Source organism: Garra rufa, chromosome 8 (genome assembly GCF_049309525.1).
Source record: "Garra rufa chromosome 8, GarRuf1.0, whole genome shotgun sequence".
NCBI classification, from domain to species: domain Eukaryota; kingdom Metazoa; phylum Chordata; class Actinopteri; order Cypriniformes; family Cyprinidae; genus Garra; species Garra rufa.
The window spans coordinates 7,090,000-7,116,005 of NC_133368.1; the positions used below are offsets into that span (position 1 = coordinate 7,090,000).

Genomic DNA, 26,006 nt, shown 5'->3' on the forward strand with positions numbered 1-26,006 from the left:
ATTAATGTTTTAAATTACATTTTCAGATCAATAATCATCAATATCACTAATACTCAACATCAGATGAACTTAAATGCAATTACTATGCTGATTACATGCTAGTTACACCTGGTTAAAATGGAGTAAATTGATCAAAAGTGACAGTAAAGACATTTATGTTACTGTAGATTTCTGTATGCTGTTAAAATGCTTTTCTTTTGAATGTTTATTCATAAAAAAACTAATAATTAATGTTTCCTGAGCATCAAATCAGCATATTAGACTGATTTCTGAAAGGATTATGTGACACTGAAGACTGGAGTAATGATGCTGAAAGTTCAGCTTTGATCACAGGAATAAATTACATTTTAAAACTAGTGCTGTCAAAATGAGCGTTAACGCAGGCGATACATTTTTCCAGTTTAACAGCGTTTAAAAATATTAAGCGCCGTTAACACAGGGGCGGGGCTAGGGTTGGCCACCCCACTCACAACTGCTGCTTCTGTCTTTTTTTCTTGACAAGAATTCTGTTTGTTTAGTCGCGGAATGTCTTTATGACCACATCAAATGGGAGACTTTTCAAACGCACACTTTAACTAGTCAAACAGTGATGAGAAAGCTTCAGTAGAACAACAGTGAACTGCGGTCAGATGAGATGTTGTCAGGCCATATGTCAGTAAAAACTAATTTACCTGTCCTGTCAGTCGTTATACTGTACTCTATATCATTTCATATTAAAGCTTGAAATAAACTACAAGCATACGTATCAGATCCGTGTCACGTTCAGCAGCGGCAGCTCTTAAAGTAATAGCAGCCAAATCAGGTAATAACCCAGCTGCTGTGATGTCTATTAATCAAAGAACAATAGAAAAAAGAGGAAATCAATAACTTTTGTTTTGTTAACTTTAAGGATTCATCTATATATAATTTAGCATTTAGTGTTCAATTTTCAATTCAATTTCTGTATATTTCCTACTTGCGAAAAGGCACAGGTAAAAATGGGTTTATGCGAAGATTGCTTTTTAACTTAAATCAGTTTTAAAAAAAGTTGTTGTTTTTTAGTCTAATAAATATTCAAATTGATAGCTCTCAATTATACTATAATGTTGAATGGCTATAGTCAATGGTTAAACATTAGGAAAAATGTCCTAGAGACATCAGTATTATTGGTATCAGTACTGGATACTTACCTTCAGTCATAAAAAATATTCAACAAATATTAAACATACTATACAGTCTTTATGTTGTTTCTACATTAATTTGAATATTGAATGTGAAATTACTACAATATAAAAGTATATTTAAAAACTTCAATGTTAGGTGAGATTAATTGTGATTCATTTTGATTAATTTCAGAAAAATGTGATTAATTTGTTCATTTTTTTAATGGATTGACAGCACTATTTAAAATATATCAAAATAGAAAACCGTAATTTAAAATTATAAGAACTTTTCACAATATTTCTGTTTTTATGGTTTTTGATCACTGAATGCGGCCTAAAAGACCCAAAGACCCAAAAGGCATTTCAGGCTCCTGAAAAGTTGGTGATGGTAAGATTTTTTTCATTATGCGATATGTGAACCTAGACCACAAAACCAGTCCAGGGTCAATATTTTGAAATTTGTACAACATCTGAAAGCTGAATAAAGAAGCGGGTTAGGATCGGACAATATTTGGCTGAGATACAACTATTTGAAAATCTGCAATCTGAGGGAGCAAAAAAATTAAATATTGAGAAAATCATCTTTAAAGTTGTCCAAATGAAGTTCTTAGTAATGAATATTACCAATCAAAAATTAAGTTTTGATATATTTACGGTAGGAAATTTACAAAGTATATTCATGGAACATGATCTTTACTTAATATCCTAATGATTTTTGGCATTAATAAAAAAATCTATAATTTTGACCCATACAATGTATTTTTGGCTATTGCTACAAATATACCCATGCTAATTAAAACTGGTTTTGTGGTCCAGGGTCACATATGTGCCATTTAATTGTTTCTGTGAAATGTGTTTTTCCAATTTTTAATTATTTTAGGCACACTTGTGTCCTTCTGACTACATTTTCCTTTTTGGACGACACAGTAAATATAAGTCATTCTGTATCTTTCTCTTTCTGTATTTCCATGTGTTCAACATTGTACCTGGTAATCAAAGTGGGTCTCCGCACCGGCTTCTGGTCCCAAACCCAATTTGCCAGAGGCTAACTGACGGGCATGATGTCGGAGACAGGCAATCGCGAGGGCGACTAACAACACCGTGCCCACACATGCCATGGCCACCATTGTCAGGACGACCCCACGCGAACCCTCCCCTACACGTGTGGCCTGGGGCAAGCCACGCCCCTCGCTCCTCTATGACAAGAGAGAAAAAAGAAAAAGACAAATATAGGAAACATGAGACAACATACATTTTTTTTTAATTAATAACATTTCAGAGATCGTTTTAATCAAACTAAATAAAGATGCAGCGTTTGTGTGGTCTCTCTGGCACAGGACAGTGTCCTTCCTACATTCCCTCGTCCCTCTTTTGTCTCTCTCTGTGTTTGTGTAAACAAGTCGGATGTCATCATCGACTACTAATTACCCTGGCAACCCAGACGCACACGCACAGCCACGTGCCACCCCGAAATAATTAGAGAAAGTCAGTGACCCGCCCGCCCCGCTGAATAATTACCAGCAAGTAAACAATTAAGGAAATCCCCCACACGATGCAGGGTCAATCACTCTGAGGGGATTTCTCGCACACTCTCATTCAGTTTTATTCCATCTCCCTCTCTCATACTGGTTTACATGCTCTTTACTTATAATGCATTGAGAGAACCAGAAAACGAATGGTTGCAATGATTGTTGATGTCATGCAGCCGCCGTCCCAGCCCTCTGCCCCCGTGTCTCCAACCCCTGCCTGTTGGTGTTGCCATGGTGTCTGGGAGCCTCAGCAGGGGAGAACAGGCCGTAGCGCTGCCATGGCAACAACAGAATGCTCAATGTAATCCATGGCCAGCACGGTGAGCAAAGGAAATGAGAGAGGAGAGCAGAGGAAATATGCTATTGTCAATACGCCTACATTATTACGCTGAATAATATGTGCCGTTATCTACCGAAACCACCTTAGTACGTAACGCTCGCTGGCACATCTTTTTAATTCATGTGCGCTCTAATCCTTACTTTTGGGTGGTTTTATTTTGGTATCTTTGTGTGTTATAGTATGGGATAATGTTAAACATTTTACTCCAATTATTCGAATAAAAGAGAATATCCTCTGTGCTAAAATAAATCAAGTCTCTGTAAGACTTAAATACCTAATCACACAACTCCACTTGGTCAGGTAAATGTATGCTTGATTTATGGCATTAATAACGAAATTTATGCTAAAATAAATTACCAAGGGATGGTTCACCCAAAAATGAAAATTCTGTCATTAATTACTCACCCTCATGTAATTTCTTCATTCATCTTTGGAACAGAAATTAATTGAATTTTATTGATGAAATTCGAGAGCTTTCTGACCCTGCATAGACAGCAATGTGATTACTACGTTCGAGGCCCAGAAAGCTAGCAAGTAAAGTCGTTATTTTTTTTCTTTGTGCACAGAAAATATTCTAGTAGCTTCTTAAAATTAAGGTTGATCCACTGATGTCACATGGACTATTTCATCGATGTCCTTACTACCTTTCTGAGTCTTGAACGTGGCAGTTGCATTGCTGTCTATGCAGTGTAAGAAAGCTCTTGGATTTCATCAAAAATATCTTCATTTGTGTTCTGAAGTTTAACAAAGGTCTTACAGGTTTGGAACGACATGAGGGTGAGTAATTAATGACAGATTTTTCATTTTTAGGTGAATTATCCCTTTAGGATTATTAAAAATACATAATCAGACAACTGCACTTGCTCAGGTAAATTTATGTTTGATTTATGTTATTAATAACTACATTTATGCTAAAATAAATTAGAAAATTCTGTCATTAATTGCTCACCCTCATGTCTTTTCAAACTCGTAAGACCTTTGTTCATCTTCTGAACACAAATGAAGATATTTTTGATGAAATCTGAGAGCTTTCTGACCCTGAATGATCACATGGACTATTTTAATGATGTCCTTAGTACCTTTCTGGGCCTTGAACGTGTCAGTTGCGTTGCTGTCTATTCAGGGTCAGAAAGCTCTCGGATTTCATCAAAAATATCTTCATTTGTGTTCAGAAGATGAACAAAGGTCTTATGGGTATAGAACAAGATGAGGGTGACAGATTAATGACAAAATTTTCATTTTGGGGAAAAATAAACCTTTAAGATGACAATACAACATATACATAATCACACAACTGTCATTAATACCTAAATTGTCATTTATCACCAAAATTGATATTACTCGTTTCCAGAATATCAATTAATACTTGGCACGAAAATTATTATGAAAATGTACCAAAAGAGCAGGAACTTATTTCCTACTTTCAAATAAACTATTTTAATTCCTGCATTCAATTGAATTATATGCATGCTATAATTATTGCTGATGCAATAATTGTTTTGCTTTAGTGCATAATGCTCAATATTTAATAATATTGTGTATTATAGCTATTAAACTACATGGCTTTTACACTAACCAAAGTTGATCAAAAAATTATTTTCATTTAGTACACATTGCTCAATATTTTAAATTATATTTTCAAAGAATTATGGACAGAGAATTATTGACAAATTATTTCAATGAAATCTCAATTTTAAAGTTACTGTAAACAATTGTAAATTGACTGCATACAACTAAACAATCTTTTGAGATAGTTTGATTATATGACGGAACTTTATATTACTATTCAGTTTTCCCCCTGAGGGATTAATACAGTTGTAAACTTAAAAAAAAAATGGGTAACACTTTACAATAAGGTTCATTAGTTAACTACATTAGTTAACATGAACTAAGAAGGACCATATTTCTACAGCATTTATCAATCTTAATGTTAATGCCAGCATTTACTAATGCATTATTAAAATCACAAGTTGTTAACATTAGTTAATACACTGTGAACTAACATGAACAAACAATGAACAACTGTATTTTTATTAACTAACTTTAACAAAGATGAATAAATAGTGTAGTAAATGTATTGTTCATGGTCCGTTCATGTTAGTTAATACATTAATGTTACCAAATGACACATATAAGTACCAAAAAATCTTGCAACACGAACTTCTAACAACCTATTCTTACACTGGCTATAATTTTCTCATAGGCCCCCACAGGTTTTTCTGAGAAAGTGGAACAGACCTTTAGGCTGACACCTCACCACCATCTGAACAGGCTCTGCAACCGTTAGAGCTGAGCTAGCAAAAGAAAAAGATTGAGTGAATAAGCACTTAAGTCTGACCACAAAGAGGTCAGGACGCTTTCCCTTCTTTTCTGTCCTTTCTCGAAATTCATCAACCATTTTCCCCCTCGCTCCCTGTCCTCCTCACACCCACTCTCCCTCTCCGCTCCTCACACGTTTCATTCTGTCCCTCTTGTTCCCACTCAAATTCGGCCTTTTCTCCTGAAAAGCTAGAAGAATGTTCCAGAGGAGAGATTGAAGGAGATGGAAGGAGGGGGCGGTGGCGTTGAAGCAAGGGTGCGCGACTGGACGGAAGGACAATGGGGGAGGAGATAAAGGGTGTGGGGCGCCTCACCTGCTACTCCAGAGAGGCCCCGAAAGGAAGACTGACAGGCTTTTAGAATGGAGCACGGGAGCAGGCAGGAAAAATGAGCTGGTTTAGGACAAGAGGACAAAGGCCCCCCAAGGTCTGAGAGGGGCAGGCGGAGAAAGCAACTGATCGCAAGGAGAGAAAGCATGGTTACAGGGAGCGAGAGAGTAAAACTCTATGCAAGGAGGGGTAAAAGGGGTCCGGAGAGGGTGATACGTGAGGAATAACCTCACAACATACTTAAAGAAAACACATATACGAACATGTCGCTGCGCTGCGAATACTAATGTGCATTTGAATCACAATGAGCTGCTGGCCGAGGAAGCATAATTCAAACATCTGTTCCTCAAGAAGCGGGAAAATAGGATTCAGGGTCCCAGGACCCCTCTGCCGTTCCCCATGACCCCGCTGACATCTACCGAGCCCTTTGACCTCAGCCACAAAAAAAAGCAGATACACACACACACACAAACACACACGTACAGCGGTGTGTGCGCTTGTTTGTTTTGGAAGATCCTAAGGGCAAAGATCACCAAGAGCTTCGCACTCTGAATCACAATAGGCAATTCAGACACGGCCCCGAGTCAGAAATGAAGCACCGACCGTCTCCGAGGCTCTCGGTGATCTAAGATTTCATCAGTCCGTCTGTCCCATTATGTATCTTCTGCTCCATTCACTCGCTGTGAATTGATTTCACAATTCAGCGGGACTCTGCTGTTATCTGATAGAGGCGTTCAGACTATGACTCGTCAGAATTCTCAGCGCTGCCGTCGTCTCGCTGCCTCTATATTGCACAGCAGAAGGTGTGCGGTTTTCATTAAGTTTCCTTTAAAATGAAAAAACCTTTGGAGAGTTGTTTGTAATGAATGATTTTTTTCCCTCTTGCATCTTTCAATACAATATTTGAAATAGCATTCTAGATGGAAACTAGAAAATGATTAAAAGAAAAATGTCTAACCCTATAAGGACAATGAAATGTATTTCAAGGTAACATTGAGTCACTAAATGAGTGGTTTTAGCAGTATGTGATATTTTTTTTTACGACCTTGCAATAATATCTAATTAGCACACGAAACCAAGAGAAATACTATGAACTTAGGTGCACCTGCAATGACTACAAACGGATTACATCATCTCACTCATCCAGCCTGCTCTGCCCTGTTACCACAGCAACCGGTCCACCTGACATCGCTATTCAAAAGCAAAATTCTTAAAAACAGAATTTAACTAAAATGTTTCGTCACATATACGTGCCTTATGCATCCAACACATGGCATATTACACACAACGCACGCACACATTCATAAATATGCCAAGCTGAATAACACTGAAAATGTGAACTGAGATTAAATGCATGTGGGTAATTGCTTTTTAAGTTTTCATTTTTAGTGTTTTTAAGTCTTAGCATCATTTTTCAAATAGTAATATGTTAATATGGTTAGATATGATGACACAGATGCTATAAAAATGTGTTTTACATTTACGAATAAATATTAAGAAACAAAAAAGTCATAAGGGTCAAGTTTTGTGAATTGAGATTCATACATCATCTGAAAGCTGAATAAATAAGCTTTCTATTGATGCATGGTTTGTAATATACCAATATTTGGTTGAGATACAGCTATTTGAGGATGAAAAAAAATCTAAATATTAAGAAAATCGCCTTTAAAGTTGTCGAAATGAAATTCTTAGCAATGCATATTACTAATCAAAAATTATTTTTCGATATATTTACGTTAGGAAATTTACAAAATATCTTCATGAAACATGATTGTTACTTAATATCCTAATGATTTTTGGCATAAAAGAAAAATCTATAATTTTGGGGGGTATTTTTGGCAATTGCTACAAACTTTCCCATGCTAAATAAGACTGGTTTTGTGGTCCAGGGTCACATATAAAGTTTATATATATATATATATATATATATATATATATATATATATATATATATAGACAATTCTGTTAGAAATTATTTATTTTGAAACTAAAGAAATGTAATACCTTCTTATAAGTTTAAGCTAGTGTTTTAGTCTAGTTTAGTGTTGTTTAGTCACCAGAAAATAAATATTTTACTATTTAATGTGCATTTGATTCACATAAGTGAAAAAGCCTACAATATATTGTGTACAAAACGCTTTAAATACAGAAATGTTTACATCTGTGTCATTGCTTTTAACTGATTTGTTAAAATACATTTTAAAATACAAAAATTAAAATACATTTTCTACCTTCTTTAACTTCTACATAGACAGGAAAAAAATATTATATATATATATATATGTATATATATATATATGTATATATATATATATATATATATATATATATATATATATTTTTTTTTTTTTACAAATGTTCAAATTAAATGAAATCTGACAAATCAGGACATGATTAATGGCATCAGTATGTTGATCGATTCTTAAATCGATAAATAGCTTATCTATATGCACACACTTTTACTCAAAATAAAAGGAAATTAAATCATAAGCCAAAAACAGTACACATCTCAGCATTTAAATCCTGCATAAAGGCCTTCAGCATCAGATCTAGTATGAAACAGAACTCACCGGCACACATCTTGTGTGCTCTCCAGACACTCAGACCGTATACCTCTTTACATCACACGAGCAGGACGGTCTTCAATCTCACATTTTCAAGCCTCCTCACAGTCCAAGCATCCCCGGTCGGAAAACTTAAGCACATAAGCAAAGTAGCCGGCAGTTAACGAACCCAAAACGGAGGGAAAGAGTGGCATACGTGTAGTGCCGGAGCGCAAAGGTAAATGAGTGAAAATAAATGGGAAGGACAAGAAAAGGGAGGGGAGAGAGAGAATGTGCCTCCCCGAGAGCTGTGTCCGACTCGTATGAAGGCCTCGCTGCCTCTCAGCCCCATTCAACCAATGCCGCCACTTGTCACATCAAACGTCGTTGCCGTAGCGACAGCTCCACATGTTGCTGATGGTGAAATGGTAGGGTGGGGGTGGTATTGATGCCCTGGATAGGTCGTCCGTGAGAGAGAGAGAAAAGAGGAGGGGGAAAAATGGGCCGAAAGCAACAGGAGCAGGGGGGGGGGGGGTACAACGAATGGGGTGTAAGGAAAGTGCCATGGGCCCAAAAAAGGGGTTTGTAAGTAATATGGTTTGGCAAGGACACAAACACTGAGCCTTCACATCTGGAATAACCGTACGACAGAAGATATATGAGATCGCACAAGCTGGGGACAATACGGGTAAAGTACCCTGACAAAGATTTATAGAATAATAAGTGTTTCAATTGACACCACTGATAAATATGCTTTAAGATGGATATACAATACCAGTCAAATGTTTAAAGAATGTTTTTTTAAACATTCTGCTCACCAAGCCTGCATCTACATTTTTACTATTTAAAATAACTGCTTTCTATTTGAGTATATTTTAAAATGTGATTTATTCCTGTGATCAAACCTGAATTTTCAGCTTCATAACTTCAGTCTTCAGTGTCACATGATCCTTCAGAAATCATGCTATGATGCTGATTTGCTGTTCAAGAAACATTTTTATTATTATTATTATCCATATTTAAAACAGTTAAGTACATTTTTTCAGGATTATTTGATGAATAGAAAGATCCAAAGATCAGCATTCATCTGAAATAATAAGCTTTTGTAACATTACACGCTTTACTATTCAAACGCTTGGAGTCAGTATAATTTTTTTTCTTTTTTGGGGAAAGAAATTATAGAAATTAATACTTTTACTTAGCAAGGATGCTTTAAATTGATCAAAATTGATGATAAAGACATTTCTAATGTTACAAAAGTTCTTCTGAACTTTCTATTAATCAAAGAAACCTGAAAAAAAATTCTACTCAGCTGTTTTCAACATAATAATAACATAAAAAATGTTTACATGTTATTACATAACAAGTTTATACCAATAATAATAAATGTTTTTGAGCAGCAAATCAGAATATTAGAATGATTTCTAAAGGATCATGTGACTGCAGTAATGATGCTAAAAACAGTTATTTTAAATAGATATAAAGATATATAAAAATATTTCACAATTTTACTGTTTTAGCTGTACGTTGGATAAAAAAGCAGGCTTGGTGAGCAGAATAAACTTCTTTAAAAAACATTCAAAATCTTTTGACTGGTAGTGTATTTTAAGCTGAAAAGGATTTAATCCAATAAATATAAAAGTCCCAGGGTACATTTAAAAACAGTTCACCCAAAAAAAAAAATTCGGTCTTGAAATGAAAAATCTTTTACTCATGTAGTTCCAAAACTGTATAAATCTTCTGTTGAACACAAAATAAGATATTTTGAAGACAGCTGCTGGTCCCCATTGACTTCCATAGTATGGATAAAACACTATGGAAGCCAATGGGGACCAGCAACCCTAAATATCTCAGGGTAAGTAAATGATGACAGAATTTGAATTTTTGGGTGAACTATCCCTTTAATAAGATTTCAGTGCAATCTCAGTGGGAGTGCTGAAAGGGCATTGCTGTGTATGTCACCGTGGGACGTAAAAACTTTAATTCATTAAAGAAGAGAAGTGAAGTAAAGAAAGACACTCACAGAGAGAGAATGAAGCACAGAGAGACAAAACAGCCTAAGCAGAAAAGCATTTATCCCCATAAAAGGCGGACAAAAACAGTCAGGTGCAAGCAGGTCTCATTACTGAGGCAGAGAGAGAAAATTATAAGATAAAGGACAGGGAGAGAGCGCACACACACGCTCGCTCACTCGTACGTCGTGCACTTCACAGCAAAGAAAGTGTCACAGCCCACAATAGAACAAGAAAGAATAATTAAAAATATGAGCAGCCGGATGCAACAAAAGACATTATTCTGCATTCAAGGGCCTGCAACAGCTGTACAAAGTGAAAGGGGAGCGAGCGAGGGAGAGCAGAACGCCTCAATATGCACCGAGCACAAAAGCCACCCAAGAAAGTGGGGGAGAGGGGGAGAAAGGGATGGGGAGGGGTCAAAGGCAGAGGTAACAAAAAGAGAAGGGCCAAAAGAATGGCAGAGGGGAGAATGGCATGGGACAAGAAGAGAAAGAATGAGTGAGGGAGAGAAATGAGGCACAGCGGGAAAAAACGCAGGAGGATTTGAGACGCGCGAACGGTACAGTGGGGACAGTCCGAGATGAACGGTGACGATTTCAAAAACATTTCGTTTCAAATGCCCTCCTTGTTCGGTTCAGTATTAAACGCCAGAGTGATTCATGAGAACTGGGAATTATATCTCGGTGCGTGATCTGTACATAATAGATGGACGAAACTGTACAATCTATGAATTTCAATGAGAACGCTCCCTGTTTGGTTGATGAGGGTGGTTATGTAGAGAATAATGACCTGTGTGGCCAATTCTGTTGCTGAGTGACAAGAGAGAGTGCCTCATTATACCAACCGGTTCCCATAATCGCTAATCTATAGACCTGCTGATCACAGTGAATGTGTGGGTTTCGCAGTTTGCGGTTGGAGAAAAAAAAGAGATATTTTATATAGACAGCACTCCCACCTCTCCCACTCCAGTCTGGATGATTTTCAATCCTGTCTCACCCTCGAGGAAATTCTTCTCAGCTACTGCAATGTAAAGACGATAAATGTTATAATCAAAAAAGTGCCTGCTCATTCCTTTTCTTTTTCATCAAAGTTTAACGGTCCAAACGAGAAGGCTTGTCACTCACCGGCTTTATTGGCCACATCCTCCGCGCTGAGATTAAGAGAGTTCTGTCGGATCTTGAACGTCAGAGCCGAGCCCACCACGCTGCAGAGACAAACAACCGATAAATTGCGGCTTCTTTCATTCTCACCCTTTATTTACTAATCTATCAGTCTCTACATCTACCAATGCAAACACACACACACTTTACCTAATGTTGATGAAGCTGCTCGTGGAAAGATGGATTCTCTCTGCCAGGGTCTCTAAGAGTTTCACCCCATCATACAGACTTAAAGGACTGGAGGGAAAACACAGGAAGACATAGATTTGTTTTATTTTGAGTGTTCAGCACAAATAAATTAAAGTCATTTCAAGGAACATTCAGCTATGTTAACACAAATACATCAGGAAATTATCAGAGGCACACACACCATATATTTCAGGAGGAGAAACTGATCTTGAATGAGTTTCCTTTCAATTTCTTGTAAATTATACTCTACCAGTCAAAAGTTTTTGAACAGTAAGATGTTCAATGATTTTAAAGAAGTCTCTTCTGCTCAGCCTGATTTTTTTTAATCTAAAGTACAGCAAAAGCAGCAATATTTTGAAATATTTTTATTATTTAAAATAACTGTTTTCTATTTGAATATATTTTAAAATGTAATTTATTTCTGTGATCAAAGATGAATTTTTAGCATTACTGCAGTCACACGATCCTTCAGAAATCATTCTAATATGCTGATTTGCTGCTCAAGAAACATTTATTATTATTATTATTATTAGATGAAAAGAAAGATTATAATACTGTTACAAAAAAAATCTATTTCAGATAAGTGCTGTTCTTCTGAACATTCTATTTATCAAAGAAACCTGAAAAAATCCACTCAACTGTTTTCAACATAATAATACTACTACTAATAAATATGAGAATGGTTTCTGAAGGATCATGTGACTGGAGTAATGATGCTAAAAATTCAGCTTTGAAATCACAGAAATAAATGCCATTTTAAAATATATTCAAATAGAAAACAGATATTTTAAATAGTAAAAACATTTCAAAATGTTTACTGTTACTGTTTAGCTTGGATCCAATAAATACAGGCTTGGTGAACAGAAGAGACTTCTTTAAAACAACATTAAAAATTGTACTGTTCAAAAACTTTTGACTGGTAGTGTATAATATAAAAAAAGTGTAGAATAAATTATTGCTAATATAAAAATTACATTTGAATGTAGATTAGATTTCACATAGTCACATTAAATATTTCCCTGACAACCCTTGTCAATCATTTTGATAAAAAAATGACTTTTTATTGGGATTTCAAATCATAAATAAGCATGAAAAGCAAAGGTATTGACTATAAAATTTTAGTGACAGTTTATGAAATTTTCATGATTTCCATAACCATGGGAATACCGTGCTATTCAAATGCTCATCATTTTGTTTCTTTACATATATTACCTTTAACGTAGAAAAGAAAAAGATACAATTCAGTGTTTTCTACTGTACTCTGAGACCAAAAAATAACCCACTAAGAAATAATGCTAACAATAAGGCCTGGTTTCACAGAAAGGGCTCAGACTAAGCCAGGATTAGGCCATAGTTCAATTAGTACATTTAAGCAATTTTTTTAAATGTGCCTTAGCAAAAAACATTACAAGTTTCCTTCAGTTGAAACAGCTCAGACTTTTATTTTAGTCTGGGACTAGGCTTAAGCCTTGTCTGTGAAACCAGGGGTAAGTGTAATAATACTAAAGAATACTAATACTACGTCTAATACTAAGAAAATTGCCTTTTTGTAAACTTGAGAATGGATGACTGTGTCTAAAATGATCAGGCATCTATCATCCATAACTCCAACATAGTAAATTCTGGTGAATGATCTACAGCATTAAACCCCTAAAAACATTTTAGGAGCTCCTACCTCTGATTAGTGACAATATAGCCATATTCCTCTCTGGTGTTGGTCCCATCCTTAGCGGTTTTCAAGATGTTGGTGGTTTTCTCTTTTAAATCCAGGTCTTTTGCTGACAGGGCGGGCCCCACAGTGCTCCCACTGTCTTCCTTAGGCACAGTCGCAGGGGCTGCTGTGGATGGGGGCTGAGTAGGGGCCCGCTGGTATGTTGGGGTAGAGGGTAAAGCTGAAACAGGTAAGGGGGGTTTGGCTCCTTTTTCTGTCACTTTATCACTGCCTTCAACAATTGTCTGTCGAGAAAAACACAAAGTATTGTGTGTAAAAAAAAAAAGTACAAATAATTTACTCCTTTTTCATGCTGTCTGATAAGTGCCAGTGTTATTTAAACAATTTGATGACTCACTATGCACTAAAAGCAACGTTTCAAAACAAATCCTGCTCAAAATTTTACTTTCTTTTAGCATTTAGGTGAATAATTAGACTGCAAATCTGCATCTACCTCTTTCACCGTGACTGTCCCTGGGGATTGATCTGAGGAACACAAAGATAAGAAAAAACATCACACAATGCTTTTGTCCCACAAATAATCTTAATGATATTAAAGTACAAACTGAGGAATGCAGACCTAAGGCCATCGATAAAATTTATCAGGCCCATGACAATAAAACTAGACTAGACTAACTTTATGAACTGACATGTTTGTCTGTGAAGCCAGAATATGATATTTAAACAAAGACACAAAACAAAAACGTTTTATATTGTTTTCTATATCGATATTAATAATCATTATTAGAATATAGAGAGCAATAATCTGCAATAAAAAATTTGTCATGATATCGCAGCCCTATGAGCTCCTGTTTTTTACATGTATAATTTAGTTAGCCTACAATTTTAAAGTCTATGCTGACAAGAGTTTAAATTATTGATTAAAGTAATTGAGTGAATGTAAGTATTTTACATTAAAGACAACACTGTATAGTGATTATAATAGCAAAGGGACTTTTTCCCTTATGATTCAAGCAGTGTGACAATGCATATGTCTGGATGCATGATGTAAGTACATTTGTGTGTGTTGTGATGTTACCCGATACCTGCATTCTCCATGTTTTGTAGCAGCTGTAACACTAGAGTAAGTCTTTTTATCTGCTGAGGGCTCAGGTCTCGTGGGTCCACCCCAAAACTCTTTAACAGGTTGGCCAGCTGTGCCAGAGTATCATCTAAAACACAAATATTAACATGTTGAATGAAACGAAAACATCAGCACACACACCAACTCTAACAACTGGGGAAAAATGCATATTTATACTTAATAAAATGCTACATTTACACGTTTACTTATCCCAAACAACTTAAATTGGATTCAAAGTGCATATTTTACAAGTTTAAGCATTTTTTCCAGGATTTAAAACATGACCTTGGTTTTACTTGCACCACAAGCTCTACCTGAGTTTTGCAAAAAATGTATCTTATTATACTTGCTCTCTAAATCTAAGTTTAAAATACACCTGTGTTTAAGTTTGATACAATAAACAGCTCCATAATATAATTTTAATCCATTCAAAACTAAAGCAAATGGGAAAACATGCAGACTTCAATAGTGAATTGTTTACTATGGCATCCTTTTAAGGAGCGCAACATTTGAAGTGGTACTCACCATCAAGTCCAGCAAGAGAGCTGTAGTCCTGAGGGACTTTCTTGTTGTTGCGCTGGGCTGAGCTGGGCTGTTCCTGTAGGGTGTAGTCCTCTCCATATTCCAAGGGGAAATCTAGATCTTCATAGTATGGGGCGGCAGGGAGGGCTGCTGCCCCCCTGTGGCGGAAAGAAGGTTGTGCGGAGGAGAGGTAGAGTGAGACGGCATCTTCCAGGAGCTGACGGTCTCTGTCTCTTTGCTGGGCTCCAGCTCGAGACGGGGGTCGCTGGTATCCCATGCTGGTGTGAGGATGGAGAGAATGGGTCATGTCCTCCTGTTAAGAAACAATGAGAGAATTGAGTATAAACAGATAAGATAAATCTTTGTATTGTTTTATGCTTCTTCAGGGGAAAAAAAGTCTTACTTGTAGGTATGAGTATGGGTCCATTGGTAGGGCTTGCATCCGGAGCGAGGAGGACTGGTGGGGATCTAAGACCATGTAATCCATGTAGCTCTGAGCTGGACCAGGTTCAGAGTTAGAGCTGGAATAGATCTTTTTCGCTGCAGGCTGTGGCGGCCTAAAAAATAAATATCAGTCGATTAGATTAAATCTAATACAAGAGATCAAACATCTGAGGTCTGAGAGACCTCTGAAATCAAGTTTTCCAGAAGCAATAACACACACTCAAAGGAACGGTTGAAATATAAGAAATTACTTTCTCATCCTCCTGCTGTTTCCAACCTGTATGACTGTCTTTTGTCTTGTGTAACACAAAAGAAGAAATTAAGGAGAATTGTTTTCATTCATATTAATAGACCTTTCAAGCACCATAAAAGTTTTACAGATCTTTTACATAAGTAGAACAAACAAGTCTGTGTAGCATCTAAGAAATATTCTGAAGCCACAAAACAGCTTTATATGAGAAACACACACGCAAAAAAAAACGTAATATCCGCTGGAGCCCATGGACTTCAAGTTTGATTTCAGGGTAGTGGTAGCTTCTGACTCTATCCCACTTTGCTTTCGGACAAGTGTCTATTCTCCTATATAAACAAAGTCAAAAATGCCAAAACAATTTTAAAAGAAAATCTTCAAATCCATGCTAACTCTACTGTGAAAATTCACGAGGAAAGCGGTGATTCGTTAATGAAATATTCTGTTGATTTCTCAAATGAATTGACAAATTTTTTAAAGTCTGAAAAATTCATTATAGAATCCTCAGGTTCAACTTGACTCAATCATCCATTACCAGCTAACTGAAGGAAAAGATTATTAATGAATAAGAATTTAAAGGAGACATCGGATGCCCATTTTTCACAAGTTGGTCTTCATGAAATGTCTGCAGCATACTTAAAATTGATCAGGGAGAAGAAAAATGTCCCACTAAGGAAATATGGGTTTAGAAGTCATACAGGTTTGGAACAACATAAGGGTGAGTAAATGATATTATTTCTTTAAACTAAAAGCATTGCTTGTGCCTGGTACTCACTGTGCATTCTGGACCTTCTGTGTGCGTGTGTGAGGAATACGGCTCAGCTCCTTTGCAATGATGCGCTGGGTGATTTCATCCTGCCAGGAGAATCCTGTTCACAGGCATAAAATACACCCATCAGCACAAACAATGTAAGCATGTACATTTAAAGCAGTGTATTAGTACTTACACTACAGCACATGACTTGCCAGAGTCTTTATTTCAGGAGTGAGTCAGCGTGCAGTGTGAGTGTGCTTTTTCTTGAAAACAACTGTGTAACCTGAGATACCTAATCCTGTCTGCAACGCTTTGTTTGTTTGCCTTTAGTCTCTCCTAATCCTAATGGATAATCTATTTCGTCATTATTTCATTTGATATTATACTACAGCATATTATGCTTTTCATACAGCTTGCACAGTCCATTAGATAAACCAGCAGATGACAGTACTTCTGTTCTAAAAACTGGTAATATAATGATTCAGAAAATAAATGAAGTGTTAAATATTAAAAATGTGGGAAATGTTTTGTTGTCAGTGCCATAATAAAATCAATGTAATGTAATGCATCCTGATGCAGAATGCTCCAGAATGAAAACACGATGCATTAAGGGGTGAAAACTTTTGGAATTTGAAGATAAGGGTACATTTTACTTATTTTGTCTTCTGGGAAACATGTACAGTAAGTATCTTCTGTAGCTTCTGAAGGGCAGTACTAAATAAAAAAAAATATGATATTTAGGCAACATAAGAAAAATCTACACAACTTTATTCTGTTCAAAAGTTTACACCCCCGGCTCCCAATGCATTTTTTTTCCTTCTTGAGCATCAGTGAGCATTTGAACTATCTGTAATAGTTGCATATGAGTCCCTCAGTTGTCCTCAGTCTGAAAAAATGGTCACAAAATCATACATTGTTGGACTCATGAACAACTATCACTAAAAAAAAAACATCTGTGGATCATTCAGGTAACAACACAGTAATAAGAATCAATGGATGTAAACTTTTGGTCATTTGTATAAATTCACCTATTATTTTTTTTTTCTTGTGGACTATATGTGACCCTGACTATATTGTAGCAATAGCCAAAAATACATTGTATGGGTCAAAATTATCATTGTTTTTTATGTCAAAAATCATTAGCATATTAAGTAAAGATCATGTTCCATAAAGATATTTTGTAAATTTTCTACCATAAATATATAAAAACTTGATTTTTGATTAGCAATATACATTGCTAAGAACTTCATTTGGACAACTTTTAAAGCAATTTTCTCAATATTTAGTTTTTTTGCACCCTCAGATTCCAGGTTTTCAAATAGTTGTATCTCAGACAAACATTGTCCTATTTTAACAAACAATATATCAATGGAAAGCGTATTTACTCAGCTTTCAGATGACATAAGAGTCTCAATTTTGACAAATTTACACTTACGACTGGTTTTGTGGTCCAGGGTCACGTATGTAAACATCTTTTATGTGAAATATCTTATTCATGTCAGTACAAAAAAAATGACATGCATTTTGCATGATCCCTCTTATTTTCCAGATTCTACAAGGTGTATGTAAACTTTTGACCTCAACTGTATTTAAAAAAATAAAAAGCACAAAAATAATAGAATTACCACTGTAAATGTGTATATCTACAAAACCTGACATCATAAACATTGTGTGGTCTGGCCAGAAGGAAGACAGCTTAATAAACATACTAAATACAAACTAAATGTGTTTCAAGGTAGCGGCTATAAAATATTATTATTCTAGTATAAAAACAATAGAAGGCAATTTGAAAGTCCCCACCATGACAGAAAAACAAATGTGTGTGTGTGTGTGTGTGTGTGTGTGTGTGTGTGTGTGTGTGTGTGTGTGTGTGTGTGTGTGTGTGTGTGTGTGTGTGTGTGTGTGTGTGTGTGTGTGTGTGTGTGTGTGTGTGTTTACCCTGAAGCATCAGCTCTTTGAGCACTTCCTGTAGTCTCTGAAGAACAGGAACAGAGACCTGGTACTGAACCTGGTCGTGTCTGGAGCTCTGGCACTGTCCAAAGAGCTTGTCTGTAAGAAATACAAACACAAACCATTTAGATATAGAAGACTGATGGTAAAGTCTTAAAAATAAACCTAAAAATAATATTCTGTTCAAATGATGCAAAAAATAAAAAGTGTCTTCTGAACGTTATGCTGAAAAGCTACTGATGTCAGTATAAACGTCAAAATGAAAAATAAGAAACATCTTAGGATATCTTTAACACTAAATACGGTGTGACTACGAAACACATTAAAATGTCGCAGACAAAATAGCCCATAAGTGAAAAATGAGCCAGTTTCTTGACTAATAATCACCCATAACATATTCAACCCACCCCACACACACACTCTCATACACTCACTTCCCACACATATACCACTGACTCATCCTGACTAAACCTCCAGTTGTGTGGTTTAAAAAAAGTCCCGTGATCCCTTCACGCAGATGAGCTCTAAACATGAGCCCGGCCATTTTCTATATCTCAGAGCAGGTCTGTCCATGAACATGACTCACAGCTATTTATAGTACAGATGGAGATGTGAGAGCACTATGGGGGAGATAGATCAGTTGCCCTGGGGCATGGAAATACACAGTACATTATTACATCGCAATAGAAGTCACCCAGGAGGACTGATGTCACACCATCACTTTAGCAAATGAAAGAAGTACCGTTAGGAAGTAACAAGCTCAACACAAAATTATTTTCTGCTTCTCATAATATATACATGAATATTCCTAACAGACATGATTATTTTGTTTTATGGCTGACTATACATTAGTTAAGCATAGTCAAACACATAAATACATTAACAGTTGTTTAAATTAAAAATTAATAGTTGTTAGTATCTATTTTCGAGCAAATACCTTTAGTTAAAATGCCAGAATGAGGGATGAAGTAAAGGAATTTTTGGAATTTTTAACAAAATGTCTGTTACGGAGAAAAAAAAAGGTAATTGCATCTTTTTATTTAACAATTCAAACTTACAATTCAATTTCAGACTTCTTCTCATAATTCAGATTTGTAAGAATTGTAAAACTTGAACTCAGAATTCTGAGAATAAAAAGTCTGAATTGTGATATATACATTTTTAATTGCACAAAAAAGGTCAGAATTGTGAGATAAAAAGTTGCAATTAGCATTTTTATTAATTTATAAAGTCAATTGTGAGATATAAACTCATACAATATCCACTACCAGGCAAAATAATATTTTTAATGTTTTTAAAAGGCGTCTCTTTTGCTCACCAAGCCTGCATTTGTTTAATCCAAAGTACAGCAAAAACATTAAAATGTAGAAATATTTTTACTATTTAAAACAATAAATATTTTAAAATGTAATTTATTTCTGTGATTTTAAAACTGAATTTTTAGCATCATTACTCCAATCACATGATCCTTCTGAAATCATTCATATATTTTGATTTTCTGCTCAAAAAACATTATTATTATTATTAAGCTAAAAACAGCTGAGTAGATTTTTTTTCCAGGTTTCTTTGATGAATAGAAAGTTCAGCATTTATCTGAAATGGAAATCTTTTGTAACATTAAAAATGTCTTCATCATCACTTTTGCTAAATAAGTTAATTTCTATAAAATATATACTGACTCCAAGCTTTTGAATGGCATAGTGTATAATGTTACAAAAGCTTTTTATTTCAGATAAATGCTGATCTTTGGATCTTTTTATTCATCAAATAATACTGAACAAATGTACTCTTTAAAATATTGATAATGATAATAATGAAAATGTTTCTTGAGCAGCAAATCATCATATTGGACTGATTGGACTGAAGGATCATGTGACACTGAAGACAGCAGTAATAATGCAGAAAATTTAGATTTCATCCTAGAAATAAAATACATTTTAAAATATATTCAAATAGAAAACAGTTCTTTTAAATAGTAAAAAAAAATATTTCACATTTTTTACTGTTTTTACTGTACTTTGGGTCAAATAAATGCAGGCCTGGGGAGCAGAAGAGACTTCTTTAAGAAAAAAAAAAATCCTACTGTTCAAAACCTTAGAATGCTAGTATGCATATAAGCTACATACATAAAAAAGAATTTGTTAAAATGACAGAATGAGGGATGAAGTGAAGGCTTTTTGAAAGCATTTTTAACAAATGTCTAATTGAAGTTCAATATGTCTTATGGAAGATTGTTTCTGCCATAGAATAATAAAATAAAAAGAGGTAACTGCATCTTTATTATCTCACAATTCAGACTTTTTAAATCATAATTCAGAATCATGAGATTTAAACTCTGAATCATGAGATTTAAACGGAACTGAAAGAAAAATAAATCAGAATTTTAAATGTGTATCTTGCAATTCTAAAATGATAAATCTGAACTGTTAGATATAAACTCAGAATTACAAGAAAGAATGTAGAAATGCAACAGTACAAGCACTATCAGAATATCTTACAGTATATAGAAGATGAATAACTCCTTTTTACTCTTTCTGTATTGTACTCCTGTGTCTCTGTACATATTCAGTGTAATACAAACACCTAACTTTCAGTATATGTGTGTACAGTGCTGTCAGAACAAAAGAGATTGGACTGGGAGCAAACTGCCTATTAATACACCTCTGTTCCATCATTTTATGAGACTGGGAATACAGAAGCCTTGACCATAAGACCCAGCTAACCGTCACTGCGAACGCAAGTCTCTGAAACGCATTTCAAAGAGCTCCTCGTATCTGTGTAACCTCTTTTGTATTTGCAGGTATGCATGTGGGTATATGTGCGCGGATGTGCGTATGAGTGTGTTTGGAAGCAAGGCAAAGACGTGAGTCTGTGCGTAAGCACCGGGTAGTGAGTCATCAGTAATTGTGGAGGCGTACACCCAGCTTCCATGGGCTTGATGATGTCACCGTTACCAAGGGGACACGGAGCAGAGGTGGGAGGGACTTGACGGTGAGAGAGAAGAGCAGGTGACAGAATACTAGTGGTTCATGGCTGTGGGAATATATACACAGGTAAACCCCTGAGAGGAGTGCAAAATAACAGACGGAATGTGAATGACTGCTGTTTGGAATTTTCTGCACTACAAAATATGGGGCCCGTTGCAATATATAAACATTTAAATATGTAGTCAGCACTGATAACTTGCACATTTAGAATGTCTTTTATATGTTACATACAATGGGGTTCAAAAGTCTGAGACCACATGATTTATTTTAATATTTAATCCTGGAAATGAACAGTTTTGCTATGTTTGGAATAAAGAAATGTGACCCTGGACCACAAAACTAGTCAAAAGGGTGATTTTTTTTTTTTTAAATTAAGAGTTACACATCATGAATAAATAAGCTTTCTATTGATGTATGGTTTGTTAGGATAAGGCAATATTTGGCTGAGATGCAACTATTTAAAATTCTGGAATCTGAGGGTGCAAAAAAATCTAAATACTGAGAAAGTCGCCTTTGAAGTTGTCCAAATGAAGTTTTAAAATATTTATGGTAGGAAATTAACAAAATATTTTCATGGAACATGATCTTTACCTAATATCCTAATGATTTTTGGCATGAAAGAAAAATCAATCATTTTGACCCATACAATGTATTTTTGGCTATTGCTACAAATATATCCATGCTACTTAAGACTGGCTTTGTGGTCCAGGTTCACAAATATTATGGTGTAAATTAAGGAAGAAATATTTAAGATTCTGCACTATTTTCAAGTCACTAATCAAGTGAGCAAATTTCTGACAATGGTGTCATTTTAATAGTGCTAAAATTAAATGGATGGTTCACCCAAAAATGAAAATTCCGTCATTAATTACTCACTCTCATGTAGTTCCAAACCTGTAAGACCTTCGTTCATCTTCAGAAGACAAATTAAGATATTTTTGATGAAATTCGAGAGCTTTCTGACCCTAAATAGACAGCAACACAACTGATAAGGTCAAGGCCAAAAAAGGTAGTAAGGACATCGATAAAATAGTCCATGTGGCTCAACCTTAGTGTTATGAAGCTTACTAATGTTATGAAGAATACTTTTTGTGCGCAAAGAAAATTAAAATATTGATAGCTATCATATCAGTTGCGTTGCTGTCTATGCAGGGTCAGAAAGCTCTTGGATTTCATCAAAAATATCTTAATTTGTCTTCTGAAGATGAACGAAGAACATAAGGGTGAGTAATTAATAACAGGATTTTCATTTTTGGGTGAACTATCCCTTTAACATTAACTAGGAATAATAAATGCTTAAGAAGTATTTTTAATTGTTAGTTTATGTTGAATAATGCTAATAAGTGTAACCTTATTGTAAAGTGTTACTGAAAAAAAGAAGCAAAATACAAGGATTTTTCCAGACTTTATCTTCATGTGGACATCTATGTGAAATACCGACACAAATACCATAAACATCCGCTTCCAGTATACACCAAAACATTTTTCGTTACTGCTGACTAATATGAAATGAGTGAAGTGAAATTTGCTGGAGTGTAAATTATTTAGCTGTGTGGATGTGTCTCCTGTTGCGTCGTAGCACTAGCAGGATGTAGCAGAGCTGCAGTGTCAAGCGATGATCCGGAAATCACAATTAGATCATCAAGAGCAAGAAATAAAGAGACGGGATGGAGAAGATTTCTAAACTTAAGATTTACTATATCGATAAGACACATAATATTGTCTGCCGATTGTGATACTCACCATCAGAGCAGAAGTGCTCCCTAGAGCACAGCCTCTTCTCAAACAAACAGCCTGTGTGCAAGAGACAGAAAGAGAGATGAAGTTGAAAACATCATAGAACATTTAAATTGACAACTACTGAAAACCTGAAAGCAATTTTGTCAACGGAAATAGAGTATAATCTCTTTTCAAGTGATGTCTAAGTGACCTTTCCATCACCGACACATTCATCTTAGTGTCAAATCTGTCTTTCCAACTGACTCTGGGACAAGAGTTATAGCTTAAAAACACAATCCGTAAGCATATAAACAATACTGAACTGAGATGAATCAATGACAAGAATCATTCATCCATGATGGGCTATGGTTGCGGGAGCTTGTTAAGATGCAGAGCTGCTGTGTGGGCCGATAGGATGAGGAGGAAAGCTCTGGGCATGTGCTGAACACAGCTGATCAAATAAAAAGGAAACATAACTGCCAGCGAGCATGACCTGACTATATTCAGTGTGTATATGGGTGTGTGTATGTCTGTTTGTGTGCTTGAATGTGTGTGTGTGGGAAACGCTAGGCTGGCCAACAGCACTGCTGTCAGGGGAACCGAGCAGGACAAACAAAGATAAAGAGTCAAGCTGATAAAGCTGGAGAGAATAAAGTAAAGTTGCCTAAAAACAGATTTAGACAGTTAAAAAGGATTGGGCTTTTGGTGAAATAATTCTAAATGAAATTATATACCAGATTAGGGCTTTTCACACTGCGCTTAATCCCAGATTATCGTCGTTCTAAACTACGCATTTAACCCCGGGTACAGGTCCTTTGTGGTGGCATAATAAAGATGTGACCAAATGTACATACAGTTTTTGTTATTGTTTATCCTGTAAGGGTGTTTAGTTGCCAGTGGTGGGTTAGTTTCCCCTTTAAGAGTTTGACTTCTTGCAGTTCATTAAAGTGATGCGCACGGCTTTTCATCCAATTTTGATGTCATCTGTGTTCATTTGTTCGCACAAACAACTACAGTTTTACATTTTAGAGATAGAAGCTGGTTAGCGAGTTTTTTACTCGGGTAATGGAGCTTGGAGCCCTGCTCCGGAACAGACACCGCTTTGCTTCGTTAACTCCGTATTGTGGTACTAAACTTATACAGTGTGAAGCGATGTGATGTTAATGCTAAAGGCTCAGCTAGCAATAGACAACCAATCACGTGTTTCATATTCGCGTGTTTTGGGTTACAAAAACGCCGCTGTGCTGTATCCACCTTAGATTTCAACGCGGAAGTAAGCCGTTTCCTGTGAATGTGTGAAACTTCGGTTCATTAGCCGCGGTAAGGAAATGATGAGAAGAATAACAAAGTGCAGTCAACGGCAAAACTGTTTGCACTACAAACCAGTGCGTTCATAACTAATGTATTAGATAATACATTAAATAATATGGTAAGACACACAATATCAAGCAACAAAACAGTGTTTTGTACAGCTAAAAATAGCTGGAAGCCAATGACACAGAAAGCTAGATTAAATTTAGGCCTACCAATGGCCACGCCCATTTTTACAAAAAAAATTAGCAGTAAACAGTTGTTTTATTAAATGCCAAATGGTGACAGAAAACAATTTACATAAAAGAGTCTGTTTCATTCTTACCTTTAAAGTATTTTTAAATACTGTCGTCAAAGACGCCATTTGAAGCTAAACGCAGATGTTTAAACAGACAGACTTTGGGTAAAAACTGCTATGATTACTCTACTTTTAAAGCATAAATTTTATTTAAACAAACTGTCTACATAATATTCACATATACAGCTCATAGGGGATATATTGCATTAGCCCTACAGTTACAGCATGAAGTACTATTTAAAACTATAATATTTTACACATCATTTACCTATTTTATCTGACATTTCTGACTTTTTCCTCACAAATGCAAGTTTATATCTCCTAGTTCGAACTTATTTAACTCAGTTGTACTCAACAATAGTATGTTTGTCAATTGTGAAAGGAAAAAGCTAAAGGTGTGGGATATAAACTCATTATTGTGAATTGAGGGGAAAAGAGAGAATGATGAGTTGATTTTTCTTATCATAATTGTGAGATACAATCTCAGAATTGCAAGAATAAAGTCAGAATTTTGAAATATAAACTCAAATTTACCTTTTTTTGTATTCTTTTAGCCCATGGCTTCCATAGACAGCTACTTAAAAAATATTTTTTTTTACCACAAAATAAGCTCCACCCATAAAAAACAATCATCACTGTTCACAAATTATCCCTGCTTTCCATTCGGAAAGGCTCATCCCTATGCCCTAATCCCTTCAAAGGGTTTACCCTCTGGAGTGAGAGCTTCGAAGGGTTGAAGGGTGTAGGGGACCAAACAACTGTTTCTTGAAGTGCCCTTCTGCGTCATCATCCCGTGACCACACGGAAGCGCCGTCATCATGCAAAGGATCTGCGCAAAGAATCATGGGAGTCCGAAGTGTCTATCAGTTGTACCCTTGGAAGTGGCTAGTTATGAGCACTTTGGTTTGGAATGACACTTCAATATGGCGGCCATGATTGTTTTCACACCGACGTGCCCTTCGGAGGGCAATATATCCCGTTTGGAACGCACTGAACGAATTGGTCTGTGTCCCACCTGCCTCAACCTACTACTGCACAGCGAATAGCGAGAGTTTGGGGCGTGGCTACTGTAGCAGGCTGAGCCAGAGGGTGTTGTTTAGCAATGTGGAAAAAAAAATCAGATTCTATTACAGAAGTGCAAACCGAAATTCGAAGACTTTCCAAAATACACAAAGACACAGAAGGTATGCTAAACTTACAGTTAAAAGTATTCCTAATATGTTAGACCTTTGGAAGTACCCCCATTTTACCTGTTGAGACATTATTTACCTTTTCTGAACATGGTAGTCTCGCCCGACTGGAACGGTGCTTTACATTTTCGGTCTCTGGTGTTTCTAGTCAAATTAACATATTTCTCAAGCCGATAATATAACGTTAAACCTACGCAAATTTTTATATTTAGTTTAGTTA

The 26,006-nt window shown here is 35.8% G+C and overlaps 1 protein-coding gene across 1 annotated transcript in view; it reads right to left on the minus strand.

The window, feature by feature from the left end:
• ptprna (protein tyrosine phosphatase receptor type Na) overlaps positions 1 to 26,006 on the minus strand; it is a 34,069-nt gene that overhangs the window by 6,015 nt on the left and 2,048 nt on the right. Inside the window, exons 2-13 of the mRNA XM_073845542.1 lie at positions 23,012 to 23,062; positions 18,270 to 18,380; positions 16,353 to 16,446; positions 15,287 to 15,440; positions 14,887 to 15,196; positions 14,324 to 14,449; positions 13,732 to 13,763; positions 13,242 to 13,522; positions 11,528 to 11,614; positions 11,342 to 11,421; positions 11,173 to 11,237; positions 2,129 to 2,338 (exon numbers count right to left, since the gene is read on the minus strand). Of these exons, the coding sequence (XP_073701643.1) occupies positions 2,129 to 2,338; positions 11,173 to 11,237; positions 11,342 to 11,421; positions 11,528 to 11,614; positions 13,242 to 13,522; positions 13,732 to 13,763; positions 14,324 to 14,449; positions 14,887 to 15,196; positions 15,287 to 15,440; positions 16,353 to 16,446; positions 18,270 to 18,380; positions 23,012 to 23,062 (1,601 nt within the window). The remainder of the gene's footprint in view (positions 1 to 2,128; positions 2,339 to 11,172; positions 11,238 to 11,341; positions 11,422 to 11,527; positions 11,615 to 13,241; positions 13,523 to 13,731; positions 13,764 to 14,323; positions 14,450 to 14,886; positions 15,197 to 15,286; positions 15,441 to 16,352; positions 16,447 to 18,269; positions 18,381 to 23,011; positions 23,063 to 26,006) is intronic.